The 27651-nt window shown below is 49.5% G+C and overlaps 1 protein-coding gene across 3 annotated transcripts; it reads left to right on the forward strand.

Annotated features, from left to right (window-relative positions):
- Positions 1-150: 150 nt before the first annotated feature.
- On the forward strand, positions 151-22580 carry LOC119460566 (uncharacterized). Of its 3 annotated transcripts, XM_049672266.1 has the most exons (5): positions 151-380; positions 15828-16179; positions 18600-19213; positions 19286-21425; positions 21468-22580. In XM_049672266.1, the coding sequence occupies exons 1-4, from the start codon at positions 369-371 to the stop codon at positions 20231-20233; spliced, it is 1926 nt and encodes a 641-aa protein (XP_049528223.1). In that variant the 5' UTR covers positions 151-368; the 3' UTR covers positions 20234-21425; positions 21468-22580. The 3 variants fall into 3 exon arrangements, with proteins under 3 accessions (XP_049528223.1, XP_049528222.1, XP_049528224.1); XM_049672265.1 differs by having other exon boundaries at positions 18600-21425; XM_049672267.1 differs by having other exon boundaries at positions 18699-21425.
- Positions 22581-27651: the final 5071 nt, after the last annotated feature.

The following is a 27651-nucleotide window of genomic DNA, read 5'->3' on the forward strand; positions in this document are numbered from 1 at the left end:
CGAGGAGTGGCGCCCCCCCCCCCTCCCTCCCTCCCTCCCCTCCACCCCACCCACAACACGAGGCGGCGCCGGAACTGGGTCACCCGACGCGGCGGCCGGGCACGAGAGCGAAAGCGTAGCGGCGGCTCTCCCCGTATATAAGCGGCGATTAGAGGGAAAGCCCGCCGATTACACTCTGTCCGCTCACGCAAGCACGCACCGCTCCTGTCCGAAAGAAGGTGAACGGACCGACCGCCGTAACCACCGTGCTGTGTTTGCGCGCTTGTCGCGCGGCTGGGATTACACGTGCAGTGCTGTCAACTACGCATTGATTTCCTCTTCTGCGACGGCTCTGCTGTCTTCGCGTCCAGCGGACAACAACGATAACCATGCGGATAGTGGTACGTACTGCGTGCCGAGGGCCTCACCACCAGTCTTTTCTTTTATTTATCTTTTTTTTCTTTTATGCGTGTGTGTTTGCTTAGCACGCACTTCCTTCTGGCGCGACATCACGCAGCGATCACTTTCGACGATACTTTCGCTATCGCGTCACGTAGCATTTACTGCGATGCTGCAACGGGAATGTGCGTGCCCAAAGGGCTTCGACGGCAACGTAAGCGAGTTGATATATTTTCACGCGATGCGAGTGGAATTCAAGGCACCAAGTAGATACAGGGCGCCGCAGCACGTTCTGCGTCAGTTATGACATACCCGGTGATGAACAGTGTTTAACACTCGCTGGCCTGCAGCGCAATAGAAGGCACGAAATTACGGCACCGACGAGGGCAAGCATGCTTCGGGCACTTCCTACTGCAGGAGAACTTGAACCCAAGTATTCTGCGACTTTTCTCTAAGAGGTTGACGTCGCCGACGGTGTGCACGCTGTTTATGGAATCGGGCGGACTTGTGTTAATCTTGGAGCCGCAAGTTGCGGAAGTGCCCAGCTTCCCAGCCACGGAGATTCGTGCGTTGACAAACACCCCTGGCATTGCCAGCCGTTGCGCATTGCTATAAATAGGGTGTGCAGCTGTGTGCGCACGAAGGGGCGCTACTTGCACAACATGTCCTGCTATGCATATCCTCCTGAGACCCGAACACAACTATGTCATATAATCGCTCTTGAAGGTGGTTTTTATTGTCTATATTGTTATGTTACGAACTTGAAAAACAATTTTGTCCTGTGTCTTACCTTCCTTTTGTGCCTTGTCTCTTGTTTGCGCTTTAAAAAGTTTATCAAAATTTTAAAAGTTGAATACCACGGTTAGATGCCAAAAACTGCGTCTCCATGTACGTGAACATCTCCCCTATCTCCTCATGTTTGCTATGGTAAAAACAGCATTTCATTGCTTAAACGCAGTGATGAAGATGTCGCTGCGTGTAGTACATTTCCATGTTGCTGGCGCGTCCGGTATTTTCCTGCAATCTCAGTGATTTCGAAAAACACTTCAAGGTTGCTTTCGGCTGTCTAGGACGACACAGAGGTCTAGGTCAACTGAGTGCCGAATTTCTCGAAAGCGGATGAGAAGAATATGAGTAAACCACTTCTTTACAGTTACACATGCACCGTACTTTATACCCAGAATAAAAAAATTTCGTAATCACTTCCGAGTAAACTTATAAGAAATGTAGAAGGCACTGTACAGTTTATTGTACAAGGGGTCTTAGGAGGATATAGTCACTTTTTCTTCTCTTCCCTTTTTATCTATTCTTCCCCTTTCCCCCTCTCCAAGTGTACGGTAGCCAACCCGGAACGTCCTTGGTTAACCTCCCTACCTTTCCCTCTTCGTTTCTCTCTCTCTCTCTCTTGTACATTGCTTTTTCATGCGTGGAACATGGAAGATAGCCTTAGCGGCACATTGTGACGCAATTGTGGACGACGAAACATCGCGACGGCTGCGTTAGCGCCCAGCGGCGACTTCAGCATAATCGTGCTCCAAAAGACAGGTCTGGAAAGTCGGTCATCGCCACGTCTGTGAGCTCACTTCTGTGCTCTCACGGGTGACAAGTTGTCGGCCAGACCAACCGTGATATTTACCAGAGTCTCAGATGGCAGGCTATACTTTGAGATTGTGCGAGAACTAGCTCCCACCAGCGACATTCCGTTCGTGAAATTAATTGGGATGAAGCAATTTTCTCCGTAGGTGTAATCAGAGTATGATGCTCCAGGTACATGCAACTGCAGAACCGACAGGAGCCATAACATAGCAGTCGCGACAGTAGGTCACTGCATCAGGCTTAATTGCACTGCTCCCCTTGGGCAAATAAATGTTAGACGTGCTTAGAGCGCTCGAGAGGCCGCGCTGTGAAGCAAATGCAGAGCAATGCCGAAGCAGGTACGGTTCATGATATACCGCGCTTAAGGCTGTGTGACTTATGTGTCCCGGTGAATACATACCGTCGCTCACAAACGTTGCCCTTCAAACCAAGAAGCAACGCACAAACATCGCTTTCTTCGTCTCGCAGCGCATCACACAGACGCTTTAGGCAAGCCTGGGCCGCACCGTGCTGCTTCCGGTCAAGCGATGCAAGCTGAGAGAGATTACGCGAAAAACATCTCTCAGAATTCGACTTTTCTTAGACGCAAGAAATAGCATATGCCCAAGGAAGAAAGCGTTACTTAGCACAATTGCACGCTTTGTGCGAGGGAACCTTTGATGCCGCTTACTCACAGTAATGACAAGGTGACAGGAAGTGTCAGCGGCACCTTTGTAGAAAAAAATTATTTGTAATGCCGCGGTTGTTAATCAGGAAAAACAGCTAGAGGCTTCAGAACACTTTGCGGAAAAGCAACGTTTGATGAAAGGCTGGGTTTAGACACTCGCAAATTGGAGCAGTCTTTTGGTTCGGCACGGCACGCGTGCGCATCACCCGTTCATTCTGTGTATTGGATGAAAGCCACCGAGGGGTGCTTGCATTTATTTGTAATTTTTATCAGTATGTTTATTGCAAGTAATCCAGTTCAACATGTAGTCTCGGCGTATCGTAATTACCTCGAAGTATTTTACTGAGTAAATTTAATGCATACTTACGACCTATACTCCTATCAATATCTGTTAAATGCGCCTTTAGGCTGACGATAACATTCTGAATAACGTGAGCATATTTTTTTTCTCAACACCCGCCGTGGTGGCATAGCGGCTAGGTGTTGCGCTGCGAAGCGCGAGGTCACGGGATTAAATCCCAGCCGCATTTCGATGGGGGGCGAAAATGCAAAAACACCCGTGTCCCGTGCGTTGGGGGCACGTCAAGGTGGCGGTCCCACTCTGGCGGCACGAGCCCCCCCGTTTTCAGTACTTTTGGAGCAACCGTGGCGGCTCTTCTACTTAGGATTTGAAGTTGTCGTATATATGCCATAAAAAATCTAAATTCTTGTAGATTCCAAGTATATATAATAGAAAAAATTGATTAATGCGATTTAGAAATAAATGTTCAAGAACAAGCATGAGATGCATGGTTTTTGCGAACTGTGTCTCAGTTTGTGACCATATTTAGAAGAAACTACTGCATTTACTGCATTGCGGCTTGCTCTGTACCTTTAGGACATATTTATATATTTCCTAGACGCAGCAAAATAATGTTGAATTTTTACTTTTTGGATAATTTGCTTTTGAAGATTGCCAAAATATCGCAAATTCTGTTGTAAACAGCCCGGCAACTACACGCTCAAGGAAGCTAAATTTTGGATAAATTAGAGTTCAAGGAATTTCTATTTAGGACGCAAAACTTTATTCATGTATCTTTATTAGTTTTCCTAATAATGTGACCAACATTAAGCAATATTTAGAATTCTGGTCCCACTTTTGCCCATTTTTGCGGGAAGGTACTAAAGCTACGAAGCTGCGGTTTAAAACTAATAAAGGTTCACCTCGGGTCAGCTGACCCGAGGTGAACCCTTTTTATGAGCGACTGAACTTTTAAAAAGCCCGGATTCAATTTTCAGTTGCTCGAATTAAAAAAAAAAAAACTTTTTTTTCCTTTGTTTATCTGAACTATCTGGGAGTGACATCAGCCAACTTCGGCTTTTATTGAAATTGCGGAATTCAAAGAAACAAGACAGGGTCCAGCGTAAACAATAAAAACAGAACTTGGACTATGCATTCCAGAGTTGGTTAAGGACTATACAAGATCTCAAAATATTGAGGAGCTACGTTCACAATGTTTCAATGTCAAGTTCCACCTCTGGGAAACCGCTCACCATGCGACATGGCAAAGCCGAGACTTGCGTACGTCAGAGCGGCGAGACATGGGCCGCTGGTACTCTTCACTGTAACCGTTGGAAGATTGCTCCCGTCCAAAGATATCGACTGTGTTATTCAAGTATGCGGTCGGGCGTTTAACGTGCGCCGTCCACTGCGCCTGAACGGAATTATCAGTCTAGAAAAGGCTTATCATGCAAAGCCACTATTACAGTCATCTGTGTCAGGGTTTTGGTAAACCAAATTAATTTGAAAGGAAATGGACTTCACGCAATGCATTTTTTTTTTTTTTTTTGCTCAACGTGTCATTTCCTTTCGGGGTTTGTGTTAATAAGGGACGTCAACCACGTTGCTGCCGTCATTGTTACCAATTTAGCGCTTCTGCTGTGTGGACAACCTATTCGGACAACTTAAAGGCCATTCGGCGGCTCCTTGCGGCTGAATAAATGACTGCTGCATCGACATTCATTCGACCACTAACGCCCCAGGCAAGCGTTAGATGCGCGCGCGCGCGTTGGCTGGGTAGCACTTCCGTGCTTTCGCATATACGACGCCTAGCACAAGCGGCGGTAACACTGGCGGCAGACAGGTAAAATGATCCATCAGAACGTTTCATTAGTGTTCTAGCTTTAGGTGGGAACTGGGCGAAGAACAGGACAACACAGGTATATACTACTCTATCACTGTGCGGTGCTGCTGGCACATATGTGAAGCCGGCGCCGAACCGAGCCGGTGGCAGTTTATCAAAACGCTCTCGTTTGCCCATTCGCTGAATGGTGACCTCGTCGATACAGCCTCTCCTCGATGTTGTTCCATATCTTCACTTCCCAAACATAACCACACGGAAGCGACGTCCAGTTACCAGATCTGTCGCAGAGACTCGACCTGCGTTCCATGCTCCCCCAGCGGGCCTTGAGCCGTTGAACAGGGCAACCGTCTGAACCAGCGCGGAGTCGCAGTCTCGCGCCGTATATGCAGCTCCGTTCCGCTCACGCGGGAGCCAAATTATCGGCGCACACGCACGCAGCGCGCCGGTGTCAGTGGGCGAGCTGTCCACGGTCGGCCGGTTGCGCGGCGCGTCTAAGGGGCCTTGCGCAAACAGCGCAACAGGGGCAACCTCCGCGGCATGGTATGCCGAGAACGCGCGCACTGCGGTTTGCTGCTCCACATCGACCGTTCGCGCCTCCGGCAGGTGCCGGCGCAGCAGTCGTGTTCCTTCGTGGACACAAATGCGTTGCGAGCCTCAAAAACCGCGAAAATGGCATACACTGCCATTAAACATCCCGAGAATACGAGGAATGTGGCAAGAGAGACGAATTAAAAAATAACAACGAAACTAGGACACACCGCGTGATTGCGTAATACTGAACGAGTATCGCGTGTGTTGCACGTGCTACACCCGATCAAAGCGAACGCGCGTTTAGAAGCGAAAAGGGAGAAACGTAACAGCTACGTCAGCGATAAATCCGCCAAAGCTAAACGGCGATCATGAGGCGTGGCCGGTGGTGCGAAACAATGCGGGCCGAAACGCGTGACCTGGTGGCGAGAGAGTGCGGGGCGGCGACGAGAAACGCCGGTTCCTGTTCGCTGTGCAACCGCGCCGCTGACCGCGCACCAAGGAGCGCGACGCGGAAAGAGCGCGCGCACCCGGCCTTGATTGTGCCACGGTGGACACCGATCGGTCAACTTGAGCCGTTTCTTTTCGTCCGTTCCACGAATAGTTTCTAAAACAGTGCTAAAATGTGAAAATGTTGCGGTAATTTATGGTTAGTTATTTGCAGTCCAGTTACATTGCCCCACCTATATACCACCCGAACCTTGGCATATTTCTCGTAGCGGCTTTGCGGCGTTCAAGGCTACGGCGGCGTCAAGATTTAACGCCAGGAGCAGAGCATAAATGCATAGTTCACTTGTCTTATCGCACTTGACAAAAAAGAAAAAAGAAACACATGCAGATCCTACGCATACATTGTAAGCTATGTGAAGCGAAGCTTAGGTGAAGCAGTTAAATAAAATGACATGTTTGCCCACTTCCATTCCTGCGCCTTTGGCATAAACTAAGGTGACTGTTTGGGCATGTTGGTAAGACATGAAAACTTTATGCGCACAAGACGAGAACAAAGACGAGGCTAAGACATACGAGCGCAGCTCCTTGGCCTCATCTCTGTTCTCGTCTTGGGTGCATAAAGTTCTTTGGCTTAAAGGAAACTGGAGCGCGCGCTGCAGGAAAGTGATATCAGTGGTGATGTAGCGGTAAATGCGGGAGAAATACGCTAGCACTACGTCGCAGCTCCGTGAGGTATACCGTATTCATGATTTAAACGGCGTTCATCACATTGCGAAGTGGTGGCAGTACTACTGCCGGTGGTCTGGAGCAAACCCCCATAAGTTACACTATATATGTATATGTATTAGTTTAGAAATATACGAGAAATGCATGTCTAGTTACTCACGTTTGGGCCGTGGCACGGCCGCATTTTTCATGCATTTTCGTATGTGTGCTCTTTCTTTCTAAACTAAGTGCATACCAAACCTACAGAACAACCTATATATATATATATATATATATATATATATATATATATATATATATATATATGCAACTACAGTGGCTTCATTTTTATCGCAGCTGAAAATATTGTAACAATTTTTCGCCACCGTATCTGCGCTTATCCCTTTTTGGTGTCCTGATGCTAGCACGTCTTTCAAGGTATGTTATCCATTACGCAATTTTATTTGCATCCGCCGTCACGGCATTGACGGCGGATGAGGACTAACCTTTTCTTGTCGCAGGCGTCACGTGTACGTGTTCTTTTTGAGTGAAGGCAACTGGTCAATAAACCCACACATGCTACCTGAAGACATCAATGCTGCCGGACTCGATGGAGGCCAAGCTATGTAATGAACCAGAAGAAAGGAAACCGAGGGCCCGATTTTTACTAGTCATATCATAAGAAGCCAACAAAGACACCAAGGACAGCATACAGAGGAAATTACATGTTCTTAATTTATTTAAAGACATGATAAATTAATGGAAATGAAAGTGGATGGCAAAACAACTGGCCGCAGGTGAGGCACGAACCCAGTCTTGGCATTACGTGTGCGATGCTCTTGCCAACTGAGCTACCGCGGCGACGCGTTTCCCCACACACTTTCTGGGGTATTTATGTTTATCTGCTAGAAGTAAACCTGCGAGTGTTAGCCAACGCCACACCTTACGACCTTGACGGCGGATGAAAGTGGATGGGAAAACGGCGCCGCGGTAGCTCGACTGGTAAGAGCATCGCACGCGTAATGGGAAGACTCCGTGGATTCGTGCCTCACCTGCGGCCAGTTGTTTTTTCATTCACTTTCATTTTCATTAATTTATCTTAATTAAATTAATAAGTACATCTAATTTCCCCTATGCTGTCCTTGGTGTCTTTGATTGTTGGCTTATTATTATATGACTAATAAAAATCCGCCCCTCGGTTTCCTTTCTTCTGGTTCATATATATTTATAATTATACATTTATATAGACATGCTCCTCTAATCTTTCCCATCCCCTCAGCTAATTCTACCACGTGACCGACTTCACACACCATTTCTTCTACTTTGACACTCCTAATGCTAACGCATAAAAAAAAAGGAAAAGTTCAGTCACACACAGTCATGTTGTGCGACACATTACCACATAACTCAGCGATCTCAATCCAATTTTGACCGGCTGTATGGAGATACGTTTCACTAGACCATCGCAGCCGCAAAGCATGTGTTCATCCCAAGCGGACTGAGTTCAGGAAGGAAGGAGGAATAGACGGAAAGACAGGGAGGTTAGCCAGTTCTCAGACCGGCTGGCTACCCTGTGCTGGGGAAAGGGGAATAAAAGACAATAGAAAAGAGACGTAAAACGATTGAGAATACGGCACTGCTTTAGGACAGCCATGGTGCCAAGCACTCGATAGTGTTTTGTGGAACAGCGGAACTCAAGAGTGGATTTGCTGTGTCCGTCCTTTCCGCTTTGTCGACAACGGCGGCCGTCGTCTCAAGTTTCACCCTTGCCACAGATCAAAGAAAACCAAAACTTCTCCATTGCCTCTGGAATTGGCATTCATGTCATGCGCCAACCACTGCACTACCGCACAACAATGGCGGCTGGTAATTTGTGCAGGAGGTCGCGCGCTAAAGTCTGATGTTGATTTCCATGGAGTCTGTGCGTATGTTTCGGAGGTCACTACGGGCAATACTGTAGCGAATGAGGCCGACGTTGTGTGCATTTTCAACTAGTTCATCTTGATAAGTTGGCGGAGCTTGTTGTGAGAGCCTGCTGCATCCGCAGGGAGTTCGGAGCCAGAGAAATAACTGAAGTGTTCTGATCATTTTTTTTTTCTTGCGTTTCATTCACCCTCTCCTTTTTTCTTCTCCTGACCAACTGGCGTAACCCTCCAGGTAATTGGAAAGTTAGGTGAGGCTAACGTTTTTACGATGGGAGTAGAGTTGAGAAGCGTTCCACGCTACTCGCCTCAGCAGGTCGCTGAAGTTCAGAGGAACCTGGGCCGGCAGCAATTCCTTCCGCTGGATTGTATGCCACTGCTATCTATACCGTTCACTGCTGGCCGATTCCGTTGATAACATGGGCGAAGCGCCGCTCCGACCACTGCCGAAACGCGAAATGACATTGGCATAGAATTGTTACGTTTTCCTTCCCTGCTGTTGCATAAGTTGGTCAGGCTTAAAAACCAAAGCATACTCAAGGTTACCTTGGACCCAAGCGCAGCTGAAAAGCCGGCAGGTGAGACGGCGTCATGGCGCCGGCAGCGCAGGTGCATGCGCTCTGAATGTAGTAAGGCCAGTCTATTAATAAAATCAGTGAATGCGCACATGCCTTTGCATGCATATATGCTACGACGTCACCTCTTCATTATGTCGCTTACGCCTGGCCGTGGCATACACCAATGCGTACTAATTCTTGATTGTAATGACCGGTGATGCCGAAGAAACTAGAACACCATCTGCGCTGTTGCCCGTCCTGTTGTTGTTGCCCGTCCACCAGCTATATGCAATACCTTTCTCGTTGGACAATACATTGGGCCCATAGTCTCGCGTATCACAGCTGCAGAAAGCCACAAAAGTGCTGCTGTGATTTCTGAAGGCAACTGGACTGAGTGACCGCCTGTGATACGGCGCTGAGAATTTTGTCTACGTCAGCATTGTGAACACTGGACTTTCTCTCCAACACTGTGTTGTAGTGGGATTCTCTCTCCTTCTCCTTAATCGTTTCCTTCCCTTCCCCAGTGAAGGAGTTTAAGAAAATTCGGCTGATCCTACGCCTTGTGGGAATCGGTTTAAGAGAAGCTTTCCTTGGTGTATTGTGAAGAACGCCGTTCCTTCTCAGTGACGTGGTTGCAAGTACAAACCACACGACCCAGTTGGACACATTTTCACTGGGAACCACCTCTCCCAACATAAACTCTGCATTGTGCACATGCCAAGCATGACGACGATGAAACGACCACGATGACATGAAGATGACTAATATGTGACGACGACGACGGCACGACAACGATTTGACGACACTACGACAAAATGACAACGGTATGGAATGACGACTGCATGAAGACGCTGTGACAACGACGGCATCACGACCATGGGATGACGACGCTGGAGTGACGGCGTGAAGACAACTTGATGCCGATGCTGGAATGATGGAAGGCATTGGGATGACGACACTGGAATCACTACGACAATGTGACGAAGACGGCATGACAACGACTCAAATTAAATTAAATTATGAGGTTTTACGTGCCAAAACCACGATCTGATTATGAGGCACGCCGTAGTGGGGGACTCCGGAAATTTGGACCACTTGGGGTTCTTTAACGTGCACCTAAATCTAAGTACACGGGTGTTTTCGCATTTCGCCCCCATCGAAATGCGGCCGCCGTGGCCGGGATTCGATCCCGCGACCTCGTGCTCAGCAGCCCAACACCATAGCCACTGAGCAACCACGGCGGGTGACAACGACTCAGTGGCACGACCACGACAGACTGATCCCCCGCCGTGGTAGCCCAGTGGCTATCATGTTGCGCTGCTGAGCTCGAGATCACTGGTTCGATCCGAATTTCAAAGGGAGCGAAATGCAAAAATGACCATGAACTTAGATTTAGGTGCACGTCAAAGAACCCGGGTGGTCGAAATTGATCCAGAGTCATGATCCCCTCCACTATACGGCGTGCCTCGTAAACATATCATGGTTTTGGATGACGGCATGAAGATGGGGGCGTGAGTACAACAATATGTCAACGCAATGACAGAGTGAAGACGGCGGAAGGATGACGATGGTACGACAACTAAGGAATGATCACAATGACATTAAGGCGATGAAATTACAACGACAACATGACAATGACGGCGTGTTAGCGTTGGGGCTCACGTCCGCGCTTAAGTGACCACCTGCCGCCGCGGGCCGTCTTGATTCGCACTATAGCCAGTGCTTGTCTGCAATACATGCGGTACCGTCCAATCGTGCAAGACTGTAGCAAGCAGCCAGCAGGGATGACAATGCTACGCCGACGACGGCATTACGACAAAGGTATGACGACGCTAGAATGATGACGACTGCATGACATCGATTGCCTGACGACAACGTGGTGCCGATGCTGGCCAATGCACCCCGCTCAGCGCATTTTTCCGTGCCTAGCTCACTGTTTCAAAGTTGAAGCCGTGGGCATGGCGACACTGGAATGATGACAGTGAAATCACTACGACAGAATGACAACGATGCAACGAACACGGAGCCATGACAACGCAGGAATGATCACAAGTGTAGGGTAGTAAAGATGGGAGTGCCAACCTGTATGTGAGCTATACGGCCAGACAGCAGCAACCACCAGCAGCAGCAGCGGTAAAGTCGAAGGAAGAGGAAAAGAAAGGCTCGCTTTAAAAACTTCCCGTGTTGGAAAACCGACGTATTGCAAAACCGTGTTGCAAAACATTGTTGCAAAACCGACGATGTATAAAAAATAACGTAGTTTGAACGCTTGTCGAAGTGAACAGCGCCCACGCTGTCGCGATAGCCTCACGTGTTCTTAAAATAACTGCAGCTAAACCACATCCTAGGTGAACTACAGGGCGAATGTTGCAGCAAGGGCACATTGTGAGAGGAATTCATAAAAATGCACAACTCACCTCCGAGACTGATTGTAGGATCAAACGCGTGCACGCATCGCACTTGGTGCTTCGTTCGCCACACCAGCAGCAGAAACTCCGGGCATGTCAAGTTCAATAATTTCAGTACGTCTCACAGAATCATTTTCGCCGAAGAAGACGTCAATTCATACTAAGCAGACCGTGCAAGCGCGAAAGGAAGCATCAGCTACTGCAGCCGCACATATACCTGGCATACAAAACAGAGCATTCGCAGCCATGGAGTGTGGCGGTGAAAGCAGCCAGCTCATAGATGGCGCTGTGCACGCAATGTAGCTTGGTGGCGCAACCCACCGCCCCGTTTCAAAGGGGACGCTCTATAGCATTCATCCATCCTTCCATCCATCCAACTAAAGCCTTTGGTGATGATGATGATTTATCAGCATTCTCTTTGAAACGAGGCGGTGACACATAGTCAGCCTGCTTGTGTTAATCAGGCATGCTGCCTGGATCTTCTAAAAGTAGCGACAACTGCCGCCAGCGCCTCGCAGTTTGTGCCAATTAAGAGAAAATCGTTTCAATAACGCGCACTTGATCGGTGTCGTGTTACACGAAGCGACCGTGTGACATTGGGTGGCTAATTCGCGAGTTCTGCGTATTTTTCAAAGCATTTCGCTCCTTTCCCTTTCTCTTTGCTTGAATAAGCGGATCACAGCAAGGCAACTGCGAAAGCACGGATATCCACGAGCGGATATACGTATGTGCCTTTGTGTGATTGTGGAAGCTATGATCCGATGTTTGCCGATTAGTTGATGACGGGGAACGATGCATGCGAGGCGCGCGTGGCCCGCTAGCTGCTCCAGGGCCAAACCAGTTCAGGACCAAACCAATCGCGTAGCTCGTTGGCAAGATCAAAGCCGTTCGCTAATTTTCAAAGATCAAAGGGCTACAATAAGTTTTCAAAGGGCTACAATATGAGGTGGTGCGAAGAACTTGGAAAGGAGTAATGGTGCCAGCGCTAACGTTTTCAAATACCATTCTGCGTTTATCGAAAATCAAGAAGGGGGCTGACAGATATAAAGGTTATAAACAAGAATAAGGTACCACAGAAAAGCTGGTCAGCCTTTCTGCGGCACCTTATCCCTGTGCTTAAAATCAGACATCTTTTCGGGGTGGAAAGTTAACCTATAGATCGGTTGGCTTTGGGGCCCCACGGTAAAACCACAAATGAGGCAGTGCAGGATGACATGGGTTGGGCCGCTTTGCAGTCAGAGAAGCGTAGAACAAAATTAGTTTTGAAGAAAGATTCAGGAACATTAATGTAAATAAATGGGTGGCTAAAGTGCGCAAATATCTGTACCTCAAGAGCGTTTACACAGAATGGAGGAAGAGGTCAAGAAGGTTGGCAACCAAGTACAGGGTAATTGAAACTGTAAATACACAACCAGGAGTCATCAGAAAGAAAGTGACAGAGACAGTGAATTGGATGCCAAGAATGGAAACAAGAAAGACCATGGAGATTTACAATGACAAGAAATAAATTAGAAAGGAAAACCTGTATACGATAACACAAATGGCAGTGCCTTTCTATTTGAGGCCGGAGCTGGTTGCATAAGAACAAAAGCACACCGGAGCAAATATTCGTGACAGGATGAGGCATGTGTCTGCTGCAGCGAAAATCTGGAAACTACTCGGCACATATTCTAATGGAATGCGAATGTATTCACCTAGCTAGACCCGTAGGTAGCGTCCATCTTCAGAAGCGCTAGGATTCGAAGTGTATGGAAGCATTTACTGATCAGCAGTCGAAATAAACCAGATTTTTAGAGTATACTTGGTGGGAAAACAAAAACAAGGAAGAGATTGATAGGACGGGGTCCGTTACAGGCATATATAATTGTACAAGGTAGTTGTAGAAGTTTTAAGAAAAACAGGAAGGAAAGATAGGCAAAATTCTAGACTGATGGGCATGTATATGGATTACCCGATTAGCTCAATCAGGCTAGGTGACTATACTTGTCACCGCCCCGTTTCGAAGGGAATGCCAATAAACCATCATCGTCGACGGCGGCTGCGCAATACATAGGACGGTCTTAAATCGTGTTGTGTCATGTGGCATGGTGTACAGGTGCCCCAATGGCAGCATCGTCGGCGCTGCTATGTTACATCACTTTTTTTAGGTTTTAATGGTTGTTTAAACCGAATAGATCGCTGCTCAGAGCTTATACGTGCTGGAAAAAAAAAAAGATGAGAGAGGGAAGGGAAGTCAGACGCACGTGTACTTTTTTTTTCTTCTCTCTTCTTTCTGTTTTTCACAGGGGAAGCGGATATGAAAAGAGGAAAGAAGGTGGTAAAAATAACACTGACATGCCCTCACGGCGCTGCGCAGTGCACTAAAATGGTCGCCGAAGTCATTACAAGACCTGCAGTGCGACTGTCATAAATCAAGAGCCGCCAAACAACGGAATCTCACAGGCTTAGCACAAGCTGTGGAGGGGGTGACAGCATCTCTCTTGAAATCCACGCGTTAGCGGCGCGAAGTGCTGAATATCTGGAGACTCGCAATAGCTCATTCCCTGCAAATGCGCAGTGACCGTTTCTCTAACCAACGCTGGTAGCTCTGTGGACGTTGACTATAGATGCATATGTGGCACGCGAATCACATCCCCTTCTACGTCAATCGCACACTCGGATGGCATCGTGATCATCCTATTTTATGTCCACTGCAAGCGATCTGCAGTTGCCTCCGTTTTGCGTCAGCTCACTTCGTGCTGTTTCTAAGCTCATGCATCACACCGCCATACATGTTGGGCCATCCTCGACTGTGCCTCCCTTTGTTACGACGTGGTAGGTCACCACTGTCTATCCCAGCGCTTGAGGAACTACGCTCACAACGCTTCATTATAATGTTCCGCCGCTGTGAAGCCGTTCACCATGCGACATAGTAAGGATGAAGCTTGTTTGCGTCGGAGCGACGATACAGGCTTTTGATAATTATGCGTTTCATGACTCTAATTGTTTGCGAAAACTGTGTCTGCCAAGGCGCATAAACCCCATCTGCAAGCAGATTTTGCCTACAGCTAGCATCGCGTTTTGATTAAAATTACCGTTAGTTGTACTTTGAAGACCCTTTATATGTCATTATTTTCCTCCCTGATTACTGTTTATATATTCTGTAGAACCGAAAAATAAATATTTTGTTCAAGTGAAATGTACTTCAGAGCCACGAGAACCTACGATGCAAAAGACACACATGACTCCTGGACAAAATTAATATAGATAGTGAGCGCTTTGACTTTTTTTGTCCTGTCTGGGCTGAAAAATAGCATTGATCTACGCGTTACTTGACGTGCCCAACTCAATCTCTTTCTTTTAATCTCAACAACCTGGAAACAGTTTTAACTCGTTATAACGAAGTCCCATCGGACACGAAAAAAACCTACGTTATATCCAATTTTTATCATAAGCATACACGCAGGTATCGGCGGGAATCGGATATATGCGAAAGAAAGGCAAGCGTTGTCTATGACGGAACAGCAAAGGTTCACCTGTGGATTATGTATGATCACCCATCGACATCTTGCAGTGCCCATACGCGGCACGGGAAGAACAATAAATTACATACACTCCCCACGGCGAATACGCAACCGTGCGATTGGCGTTATCGCGCGGGTCGGCACGTTGCGCGTGGCCGACAGCGCTTCAATCAAGCCGCTGTGCAAGCCAAGCCGTTGGTCAAAGCGTGCACGCCATCGACAGATTTTCGGACACGGAGGGGACCGCACGTGGATCCACAACTACAGCCGTCAGTCTAGGCCGTGCGAGGGATCTCAAGCACATATTGGCAGCGAGCTTTCCGACATGGCTTGTCCACTCCGTCAGCCGCACTGCTTAGGCCGCTAGGCTTAACCACTGCCGCTTCGTCGGGAGTCGGCCCCCAAAGTTGCCGTTTCATGCTATTTGACATGGCGGCAGCATCGTTCGTGGTGGCCATGTTTGGGGCATCGCACGCATGGTTGATGCCTGAAACACGGTGCAGTGTCCGTAATTTCAGTAATTGCCGTTATAAAGCAAGGCCAACCAATTTTTCTATGTACGTCGTTATATCCAATAATTTGTTATATCCGTATTCATTAATCGAATTTTGACTGTGTTAGCTATACCTGTCTGCCTTGTGCGTGCGTACGTGCGTGCGTGTGCGTGTGTGTGTGTGTGTGTGTGTGTGTGTGTGTGTGTGTGTGTGTGTGTGTGTGTGTGTGTGTGTGTGTGTGTGTGTGTGTGTGTGTGTGTGTGTGTGTGTGTGTGTTGTTGTTGTTGTTGTTGTTGTTGTTGTTGTTGTTGTTGTTGTTGTTGTTGTTGTTGTTGTTGTTGTTGTTGTTGTTGTTGTTGTTGTTGTTGTTGTTGTTGTTGAGCGACGTTCTCGAAGGACCAATGGAGCTTCGCAAAAGAAGGTTATCCCCTGGGAAATGACAATTGCTAACCTTAAGTTTAAACCTGATCTAACCTCACTTCGTGGTTTGTTGCAGTTGGTTTTGGCGCTAATGCTAGGCGCCGCGTCGGCTGGCGATGATAAGGACGACGACAGCTTCTCCATCGGCCTGGGCGTGCTGTCGCCATCCTACCGCCAGAAGATCGGCCCCGACGGAAACACCAAAGTCGACTTCAACCAGGAGAAAGACGGCTTCTCCTACTCCGTGAGCAGCGGAGAGCCGAACGCCAAGACTGCGTCGGGCGGCGTGAAGCCTTACTCGCACATCACCTTCAGCCAGCAGTTCCAGGACCCGGCCGCCAAAAAGCACGCCGGGGCCGGAGGCGCCGAGCTGCAGCAAGTTGCCCAGCACCAGCCTGCGCAGTACGCAGGACAGCAGGCGCAATACGGTATGTAGTGCCCGCTTTGCTTCTTTTAATGCGACATCATTTCAAGTTATAGGGTCTTCCAGGATGGCGTTAACGTGAACAACTTCATATGCGCGCGATTCCAATTCGCGGAGCATGCTCACAAAACGCATGCCGTCGTCGCCTTCTCCACTCGTAATGAAAGTTAGGTTACCTTTTCCTGAGAGGTAACGTCGCAACTCTTGTTGGCATAATGCAAGTGGATATACATAAATACTTGCCAGTGAGAGATCCTTTGCAGCTGCGCCACTCAAATTGAAACCATGAAATTGTACTTTATGCGTTATGCGTTGGGTGTTCCATAAAGAAGGATCTGGCCAAGGATATACTACATGGTACTAAGAGTGTCCTATAAATTGACGTACTTAGCAATTTAAACAAGACCGAGGTAGAGAGGAAACTAAATGCTTAAAGTGATCGACACAACAAGGGATGGAGCCAACGCTTCGACAATCTGATGAAGAGAAGTCCCCTTGTTGGCTCTGCAAGGACATCCGTGGCTCGGCCACTCAGTGGAGCCCTGTACACTGCGTTTACCGTATGGCGCGCAACGCCACGTATACGCAACAGACAGTCTATATAGAGACTGTCTGTTGCGTATACGTGGCTTTTGCGTATAAGAATTGCCTTTTGCCGCGTGTTTACTCTCCCGCTGAAATAAACATGTATCAGAGTAAAAATAATATTGATATTTTTACCCATAAACACTCTACGAAAGCAAACAAGCACAATCCAGACAACATTCTGAGCAAGGTGTCGAACCGAATCGGAACTGAACCGAAAATTGGAGCTGAACCGCTACTTTCAATCCCCTTGGAACCAAGCCCGAAGCAAAATTTATTGGATTAACCGTTCCGAACCGGTTCGACAAGTAGTTCAGAAGGCCCTCTTCATCTAAGCAACTTGCAATATCGCGGAATATTTATGCTTATCCACCACAAAGGTTGCAAATTTATTCCCATGAATTTTTGTTTTATTTCTATGCATTGCATCGTTCGCGCGCTATGCCGAAATGCATGGTAGCTTGTGTCTCCGCTTCTACTCCGGCCGCGGCTGCGCCCCTCCTATCGTGTAGGCCATCTGCGGTGGGGTCGAAGGCTGAGATAGCTGATGGCGTCGTGTGCGCTGTGTTCTCGCGCGTATGGTTCGCGTTTAAGCGAGAGGCAGCACGAAGAATTCGTTCGCCGCTGCTGCCACTCTTCATCACGCCATCGTTCTACCAGCGAATGTCCGCGGTCATCGAGTGAGATATGTTCATGTTGGCCTGTGAGCGCGTGGCACCGTGTTTGTAACGTTAGTTAGTAAGCGAATGTTTACAGCAGTTTATATAGCTGATGAAACTACCAACCGTGCGGCATACAGCTGTCTGATAATTTGCTATCACAATCAATGCTTCGTCTTTTGGGCAAAACTGCGACTTTTGCTGGCAAGACGCAACTAGCGCGAGAATACGGACATCGTTTTCCGAATGTTCCAATGTCCCTGCACAAGTGACAAGACCTATCGCTAGATGCCGCAGCGAGGTTCTTTTGCTGAACTTTCGGCACTTCGACACTCAAGAATGTTGGTTTATAACGTTAGCACACAGCGTTACTAGCGTTATTAATGCTCAAACGCTTTTCTAAGATAACCACTGGGCGGATTTTAATGAAATGTGTTGCGTTTGAGAAAGTTAAATTATAGCGGGTGTTCGAAGCAAAATTTTGATGTAAGGCCTGAAGGTTTAAAAGGTATTTTCAAAAATTGATAAGGTCGAAAACAATAGAAGCACGAAGTTTATAAATTCGTAACTCTCTACCAAAAAAAAGTTCTGCAAACGTCCTACTCACATATCAAGGGTCTATATAAGAGCAATGTATAACACATCAATTTTGTCCGCTTTACATTTACTATTAGATGCAATTTACAAAATTGTGATGTCTTTTTCGTAGTTGAGTTACAGAGTAGTTAACTTGATAGTTTCGTTTTCTTCAAATTTGCGATGTTCAACTATATTTAGTGAAAAAATGACGGTCTAAATAAAAGATTCGGTAACGCAGTCACTAGATTTTAATGTGGTTTTTTTCAAAAAAAGTCATCACATTTATAGCAATCGCTGCCGAGAAAAACGATTTCTCCTTTCCCATATATTTAGATAGGAACCCCCGAGTTAAAGCTTCCTCTTAAGCTTTGGAGCTTTGGATGTGCACAGCAGTCTCATCCATGGTCTGGCAGCAGCTCCATGCCTTCCGCATATGATGGCTTCGAAACTTTTCGTGAAAGCTGTGTACCAGCTCGTATGTAAGCACGTGTCGGTATACAGGTGCAATGCCGAAACCAGCGCAGTGTGAAAGAAAGGAAGGACACGTGCCGAAGCAGCCTGGTGTGCGCGAGAAAGAGATAAGCACGATGTTCTCTTGCAGGTCCAGCGGGTGGTCAGGCTGCTGCGTTCAGCCCTGCCTACAATCCCGGTCAGCCAGACGCGAAACTACAGCAGTTCGTGCCTTCCGCCTTCCCTGCAGGAGCCCAAGCCGGTGGCGCCGGAGGGGCCCAGTACGCGGGTGTTGCACCCCATTACGCCGGTGGAGCGCCACAGTATGCCGGAGGAGCTCCTCAGTACGGTAGTGGAGCTGCACAGTACGGCGGTGGAGCTGCCCAGTACGCCGGTGGAGCTGCCCAGTACGCCGGTGGAGCTGCCCAGTACGCCGGTGGAGCTGCCCAGTACGCCGGAGTCGGCGGCCTTGCACAGTACGGAGGTGCACCCGGTCCGGCAGTTCAGTACGCGGCCACACCGCAGGCGGCAGGCTACGGAGGCGGCAACTCACTGGCTGCGTTTGGCGGCGCTGGGTACGGCGCTGCGGCGCCCCAGCACGGCGGGGCACTGAATACGGACCAGAACGCTGCCCTGGCTGCCGTACAGCAAGTGCTGAACGCTGAGCGACAGCGGCAGCAAGCCGCTCCCCAGGCCCAGGCGTACACGGCGCCTCAGGCCCAGGCGTACGCTGCGCCACAGGCCCAGGCGTACGCTGCGCCGCAGGCCCAGGCGTACGCTGCGCCACAGGCCCAGGCGTACGGTGCGCCACAGGCCCAGGCGTACGGTGCGCCACAGGCCCAGGCGTACGGTGCGCCACAGGCCCAGGCGTACGGTGCGCCACAGGGAGCGCAGGGCTTCGCTCTGCCTCAGCACCTTTTCGCAGCGGCACCGCAGCAGTCTTACGCCGCGCCTCAGCAGTCGTACGAAGCGCAACAGCAGCAACAGCAGGCCTACAGCCCCGGGGTTCACGGCAGCGGACATGCTTTAGCTTTCGCCTATGGCGGCGGAGGAGCCCCTGGCGCGGGCGCCGGCTACGCGGGAGGCTACCAGCCACACGCCGGATACGCCGGCGCGCCCTCGGCCGCCGACACAGGATCCGGCCCCAAGTATGGAGCCCACATCTTTGGCCCGGCACAAGCCTTTGCTCCTCCGCCCGGTGCTAGCCAGGGTTACGGTGCCGGTGCTAGCGGTGCCGCCTCCGCTCTCCACGGCGGCTACAACGGCGGCGCGGCGGCAGCTGGTTACGGTGGTGGCGCAGCGGCGGGAGGCTACGGCGGTGGTGGCAGCGCGGCTGGCGCTCCTCAGGGCGTCGCTCTGCAGACGGGCCCCGGAGGAGTCATCACCGGCGCTGCGCTCCAAGGATACGGAGGCAGCTCATCGGCGGGTGGCCTGCAGGCCTATGGCGGTGGACCCCTCGCGGGTGCGGCCTACCAAGGCTACGGCGCAGGAGCGGCTCTTCAAGGCTATGCCGCGGGAGTTTCTGGAGCTCAAGGGGTCTCGTACAGCCCCACCGCAGCGGCTTACGGCGGCGCCCAGCAGGCCGGAGCACCCGGCGTCCACTATGCCTCCGGTTCGACGCTCAGGCTACAGGCGGCTCCGTACGCGGCTGCTCTGACTGCCGCCGGTCAAGGAGCGCGCGCCGGGGGTCACACAGCCGGGCCAGGAGGATACGGCGCCGCTTCGTCCGCCCAGTTGGCGGCGTACCGGCCTCAGGCTCAGCCTGGCTATAAGGACAAAAAATGAAGCCCGTCATGATAGCGTTTTTCTTGTCAAGGGACGCTGTGAGAGAACAACAGGACGGTTTGAACTGCCGCTCGCTAATCCCGTCATCGGGGCCAAAACAGCGACTCCGTATTTATTTTGCCCACGTCGCGCTGTTTGTAGTTGCGACTGTTCGAAAGGTTCTGTCTCTCGCGCTGTGTAGGCCACTCACATTTTTTCTTTTCTTTTTTTTTTCCTTTTTTTTTTGCGAAAGCTGTCGGTTGCACAAAGGAACACACGTTAGCTGCTCCCCTGAGCTGGCCGAAGCTGACGAGGATTGTCACCCGGCAACTTGTTATTTCCAACAGTATGGGGCTGGAATTCATTACAAAACCATTCTAGCCCATCAAGAAGGCTTGATTTCAAAACTGCGCTGCACCGTGGTATATATCAGGAAAAATTCAGCGCATAGCAACTTGTGTAGTCATAATATTTGCTTGATTACAACCGCCTCATCGGGTTGCGTACTCCCCGTCCTCTCCCTGACGCCTATACATTTATCAAAGGCATCTTCAGTACAGACTTTTACGCGATAGACGAGTTGTCATGCACTCCTTCATGGCATCATGCATTCAAACGGCCGTGTGGTGCGAGTCCGTTGTTCACAAACCACGACATCGCATTCGTTTCGCAACCTCACTGACGAAGAAAGCACTGCGCAGCTCCGATCATGATTTATAATTTCGCCCAAACAGCTTGGCGCTGAAACTAGCATAGAAGTGATGGGATATACTGCATTTACCTGGCTATTGGCTTAGTTGAGCCTGTACTTGCGGCTTCTTTCATCATGCAATTTAATCCCCATTTTGCGGCCTAATCACACCACAGCGTTACTTTACGGTGGTGAAATGTTTAACGTTGAGAGGTAGTTCAACTTATTTCATAACTCTTCTTACATTAACTGTATGACGATTGATCATAGTACGCTGTCGTCCTTCATGAAGCTAAACTCGGGCAATGTTTCCACTGATCGTTAAATCTGGGTGCCATTTCAATAGCTACGATCATGTGGCGATATTGTTTAGTTTACTTTTTTTTTTCTTATCGCCTGAAGAGTTTACTTGGATTGAAGTTTGGAAAATTTGAAGTTTTTGCTGAAGTTCGAATTAACCTTGCCATTGCGAGTAAGATAGCTGCGATAGTAGATTAGCTGAAGCTATAAGGATGTCCCAAGGTCAACTTGTCCCAAGAAGAAGTTCTTTTGGGATGTCCCAAGTTGAAATAAATATATAAATTAAAGATTCTCCGCCTTTCCCACGCTCAGCGGCCACGCCTCCCGCGGACTCCAGTTGACTCTATGGCGGAAACATGCGCTCTGAGAACAAAGGAAGTGCGTCCGTTGTGCAAGAATGACTCTTGTGTCCCATGCATGTTTAGCTCTATTGCCGAGAGTTCTCGCACCATGGAGCACAATCACATTCTGATGGACGCACATCGAGTAAACGCACTCCACTGTGGTGTATATATACGATTACTCCAGAAAATAGTGTTGGACACGACACGAGCAGTCATTCCCGCGCAACGAAATCGCCAGCAAGTCATTACATTTATATAGAGTCGTACTGCGCGCGGTCACTGTTTGCCCAGGCGATCGGCACGCGCTCAACGGCGCAGTGAGGGTCCTCTGCTCCGCCGAAGCGTGACTGCAGCGCCCGTTCAAGAAAAGATTTTGGGCCGCACTGCTGCGTGACTTGTACATACAGACCGTGTCAGTGTGCGGCCGTGTGCGACGCTGGACACCGAGCCCGAAGACGCAGGGAAAGAGCTTTGTGCGGGCTCGGGAACACCCGGTGTGCCCCAGCTGTGCCCTGCATTACTGGGTGCCGTAACCTCTATCTTGCCTCAATTAATCGGTGATTAAAAGTTCGTGGTGCCGTGTGCAAGAGTACCCGCGCCCCTGTCATCCGTCTAGTCTCGTTTCATAATGCACTCAGCAGACTCCGAGTAACTGTTCTTCGGACAACGTTGTTCAGAGGAAAAACAACAAACATTTATAATATGATTTATCACGTGACTAATATTTTCGTGCGAGGCATGAAGCTGAAATATGGCTCAGGGCAAAGCCATCGCGTCCAAGGGGCGCTGGTGCACACCGGGAACTCGTCGACCGTCGTGCTGGCACGCCTGACGTCACGGCGCCTTCTTTCGCGACGGATCCTTTCTCTCTCTCCGTGTATTTAATCCCTTTGAACTTTTCTTGTTTTGTTACTTTCAACGTTCTGCTTGTTGTATTGTTTGAAGTTTTGCTATACCTTGCAACTGTCTCTCTATGCACGCCATTGTGGTAAGTGTGGTTGAATAAAGAGGCATGGAAAATGCTGTTTTCATATGTGCTTCTCGCATCGATACCTTCGGGCCACGTCACAGGTATGGAACCGTGAAACTCGACGTAAATCATTCAGACCACCTGACACGACCTTGGGGTGCAGCTAAGTCCGTCGTGTTTTCTTTACTGTAGTTTTTCTCTCTCCGGAAGTCTTTAAGACCACAGCGCACCTCGGATTTACAAAGCCGTTCGTTCCCGGGGTCATCCGTATACAGTATATATAAGGCCGAGTGCCAACCAATTGAGATATGACAACGAAGGATTAGTGTAATAATAAGAAATAAATAATTTTGTCACTTGGTCGGCAATATTCAAAGCAAGTAGAATTATTAGAGAACATTGAGTCGATACAAAGCTAAGAAGAAGAACTCAGTGCACGGGACATACGTCATAGTACAATGAAATTCCGCACACTCATGTCACACGGACAGTGAGGCTGGTGTAGGCGATGAGAGGGCAGAGATTAGATTATATAGTGCAGTGGAGAAAAGAGGCTAATATGACAGGAATTTGATTAAGCGGAATCCTGGTTAAAGCTAATCGGTCGTTCATATATAACAAAAGCGCACAAGAAAAGAAGACACGATGCACGCTCTGCGATGTTAGCGTTCTTCAATATGAACGGCTTAACCGGCACTACGCTTGTTCTTCACAAATTCATAACCCTGCATTTCTATTGCAGTCTATACAGCTAAATGCATGCCAAAAATTCTGAGAGATATAGAACAACGGCCCCTTGGTGACATCTTTCCTTCAAAGTTGCACACATCGTATCAATTGTGCGTCGAACCGGAAAGACCCTAATGCCACTCTGAATCGCCTGTTTGTTGGTGCCCGCATGGTACAACGCTCACAACAACAAAAACAAATTGGATGGTCAGCGGGAGGCCGCCAGCCCCGAGCCGGGACTATAGTGGTCAAGCAGGCTAATAGCTCAGCACTCCAGGAGAGGGCATTACACGAATGGCCTTCGCCGTATCTGCTGCAACGGCCCAGTTCGCCGCACCCAAAAGAGAGAGAGGCAAATCCTTAGAAGAAAAATAGACATATACTGAGGCGTTGGTGAACAATGAGAGTAAACGGCGAGGAATGTCTTTTCCGGGTCCAGAGTTCTTGAAAGAACAAGGAAGACGACGCGTCCTTGCAGTGTACACGACACGAACGACATATCTCACCGTTCTTGTTTGTTCGTTCGTTTGTCGCCAACTATATATGTATGCACCATTATTGCGCGTTTTTCATACGTCAAACACGAGCAGTAACCGATTTTAACACCGCATACAAAAATATAATAATAATAATAATAAGCCTTTCAACAACATACGCGTCTGTTCCAAGTAAGTACGTTGGAAAAGGTCAAGATGAAAATGGATCATTCGACATGCCATACGTAGCTACCAAATGTCGTCAAGAACTGATATCCAAAACAGGGAACATGAGATTTGCGAAAAAGGGATATGATGGTACAATGATCCTGTTAATTCTAATTGTTTTCTGCCAGTGAAGTAGAGGTGACGCTCACTCACAGCTTTTCTTTGCCTATCCCGCAGTCCTGCTGTTCACTCTGTCTGCCTAAATATTGTGATGTGCCTGAATTTCGGTGTGCAGCGAGTATCAAGAAAAAGGAGTCCCAGATGGTTTGCATACCTGCACGTAGTACGGAACTACCAAACATCTCGTTCGCGCAGTGGCCAATTGATATCAAGCATAATTTCCTACAAGACACGGCAATGCCATGCGTAACCATGTCCTTATGTGGTCTATGTTATCGCTTATAGCGGAGATGCATTCCGTAGCAGAATGCAGGAGGGCAGAGCGTCGGATTGCTATTGCAGGCGCACCGCAGTTGTTGAGGTGGAGTTGCGGCGCAATTTACATGTGGCAGAAGCCTCGTCTAATGCCATGTTTGCATTACAAATGCCACATTGTAGGGGCTCGTACATTGCGACGATGGCGTGCCAAGGAACCATGCAAATTCAGAGGCAGTTTGTGCACAGCATGCTGCAGATGAATGGGCATGCAGAGTGAATTACTCAGAAGAGCAAGCTTTGGCGGCTACAGCAATGTGCAACGGCCACAGTGAGCAATGATGAATAAGTAAGACTTCAGACTCCGCCGTAACTGACGTGCACTAGAGGTTGGCACGGACCACAGACACCGCTTGCTGTATAGAAAGAGGTGTCGGCAACAATAGGAAGCGCCGGCTCAACTTCACTGACTAGAGGAAATAATGTTGGTCAGGTTGTAGGTGTGCGCGTAACTACGATCCATTGTCTTTATGACAGTTTAGCGAGTGCGAACGATGAGCCTTCAGGGCTCGCCTCTTCCTCCTCCCCTTTACAGGAAAAGGACAAAACACACGAAACAAATGCACCCTATGGGTACTGCAGTTTGGTCCGGGTGCTCAGGCGACAACCACGGTGCAAAGCTTTCGACGGTGCCCGGCCCGGGTAAATCGGGACGCCGTGCCTCGGGACCCGCCGTCGACGACCGTGTGCGGCGGTTACGCCCCGCACCCAGCGCGTCGAGAGATCAGAGCGAGCGATACGAGTCGGGTCCATATTTCGTATGGCGCGTTATAGGAAGCGCGTATATCCGGAAGCAGCGGCAACAACCGCAGGCGCTCGTTCGTCCCCGTTACTTTCCGCAGAAGTGTGCACGCGCGACAGTACAAGAGCGGGCGCTTCCTACTGCGGCGAGGCGCATGCGGGCACAGACAATCAGCCACGCTTGGGCGATTCTTCCGCGCTCTCGCTGCGCTGCTGACGCGCGTCTTTTGCCTGCACTTGCGTGACCGTCTCTTCCGCGCTTACGTTCGGGGCGGCTGTACAAACAAGGAATGCGCCGGCCGGTAACGTTCGCCAGCAATTTCACCTCGGCCGACCCGTCGCCTGAGATCTCGGTGGCCGGGCGGAGAACTATAGTGCGTTGCGCAGCGCGCTGTCCACATCTGGGCGCCATCTTTCAAGTGGGCACACTGGCAGCGAGCGCGAATGCTCGCAGCCAAGTCACGCGTTAAACAATCGCGCGACGTTGCTCAGAACTTACAGTCGAACGCCAAAGTTTTCGGGACACGCAATTCACGAAAAAGCTCGCCACACGGACTGGGCTGTGGGTGACACGTGTGGTGGGGTCGCGTGGGGAAGCACCCACTGCATATCTCGACTAGAGGACGGATGCATTGGATGCCGTTCTCTATTGAGTTTCAGCGGTGCATTTAATCTGAATGACGAATTTAGCGAGCGAGGCAAGCTTCTGGCCACTCTATTCCACCGGCACTATTGGCTGTTGTAGAAAAATTTCGAGCGAGGAACTTGTACGGCATCGACAAAGGAAAACTTAGGCGACCTCTGGCAGACATATATGAAAGGTACCTCACCAAGAAGCTTCCTGCCATGTGGGACAAGAGTCAAGTGACTGGATGGATTTGGAGATCAGTGAGAGCTAGTTCAGTTTATCCCGTCATAAAGAATATGGGGAATCTTTTCTCCTGAGCACGGTAAAATATTTATGCTTTTATTGAGAAGCATACGAGAATGAGATTTTGTTTGTCTTAGTCTGTCTTAGTCTGATTATATATATATATATATATATATATATATATATATAATCAGCCTGTATGTCCACTGCAGGACGAAGGCCTCTCCCTGCGATCTCTAATTACCCCTGTCTTGCGCTAGCTGATTCCAACTTGCGCCAGCAAATTTTCTCTACAGGCTGTCCAGAGGGCCCACGACGCGGCGTTCAGGCACGGCCTGCCCGTCCCGACGTGGTAGCGGCCCGCGGTGGCTCCTCCCCCGTAAGGGGATCTCGGAGTCGCTCCTCAGGACTGATATAATCTCGACCGGGTGAGGTGGGTCGTCACCGCAGGAATCAGGAGATGACGATGAAGGCGGGCATTATGATGATGAAAAATAGAAAAGGTTGTATTCACTTCATTGGTACATGGTTTTGACTCTATCCGAGTCTCGAGCGGTTCTGATTAACACGGGGGCCAGGACGGCCTTAAATCCCCTCGTGGTGGCCGATGCCTCCTTCGGGGAAGTCCTCTCTCCGGTGGTCAAGTTGACGACCTCCTTTCCCTCGGGTCCTCCTTCTCGGTAGCTCGCCGTTTTCGTCTGCTCCGGTCGTAGAGGTGAGACGCTTTCTCGGGGATGAAGGGGATTATCTCGTCACGGGAAAAGCGCTCGGGCTTGCTTCCCACATTTGAGAGATACAGTTTCCAGGAAGATCATAACCTGCCGATGTCTCCTTCGGGGAACTTGTGGAAGTGTCAGTCCTCTGTCGGGCGGTCAAGTTGACGACCTCCTCTCCCTCGGGTCCTCTTCTTTGGTAGCTCGCCCTTTGCGTCTACTCAGGTCGTAGAGGTGTGACGCTTTCTCGGGGATGAAAGAGGATTATCTCGTCACGGGAACGTGCGCGGGTTTGGTTTCCCACAACTGAAATGCGGAGTTCCAAGCCGATCATAACAGGACCTAAAATAAATTTCACCGTCCGTCTGTTTTTTTTTCTCTTAATGTCAATTAGAATATCGATCGACTATCTCCGACGCTCTCTTCCTGTCTCTTAACGTTAGGCCTAACATTTTATTGCGATAGCAATTATATGGACACTTCAACCGGATTTCTGCCGTCGGCGTCGCCGTCGGCGTCGCCGTGAGGTTCCGTATAGATAAAATCTTCGCCGCGCGCCGTATGCCCCAGAGGCAGCGTGCGGGGACGCGCGCTATCACGGAGAGCGAACGCACTCAATCTCCCACGCGCAAGCAAGGAAGCGGGAAGCCAGCGCCGGAAGGAGCGGGGGGGGGGGGGGGGGGGCGAACTTCTACGCTGCCAACAACCGCGCTCGTCGTTCGTTCGACCGCACCGTCTCTTATCTCCACACGGCTCTGACCTTTATGCGCATTCGCCGCTCAGTTTCCGTTGAAGCGATAGACCGCGCGTACCTTCGCCCCCTGCTGCGGCGTATATATCCGCTCGCTGCCAGCGTTTTGACGGTCGTTGTCTGCAGTCATTCAGTGTGATCTATTCATGTTTGTTTGTGCGCGCTCACACCACGCTTCTTCAATCAGTTA

This window comes from Dermacentor silvarum, chromosome 8 (assembly GCF_013339745.2).
Source record: "Dermacentor silvarum isolate Dsil-2018 chromosome 8, BIME_Dsil_1.4, whole genome shotgun sequence".
Lineage (NCBI taxonomy): Eukaryota > Metazoa > Arthropoda > Arachnida > Ixodida > Ixodidae > Dermacentor > Dermacentor silvarum.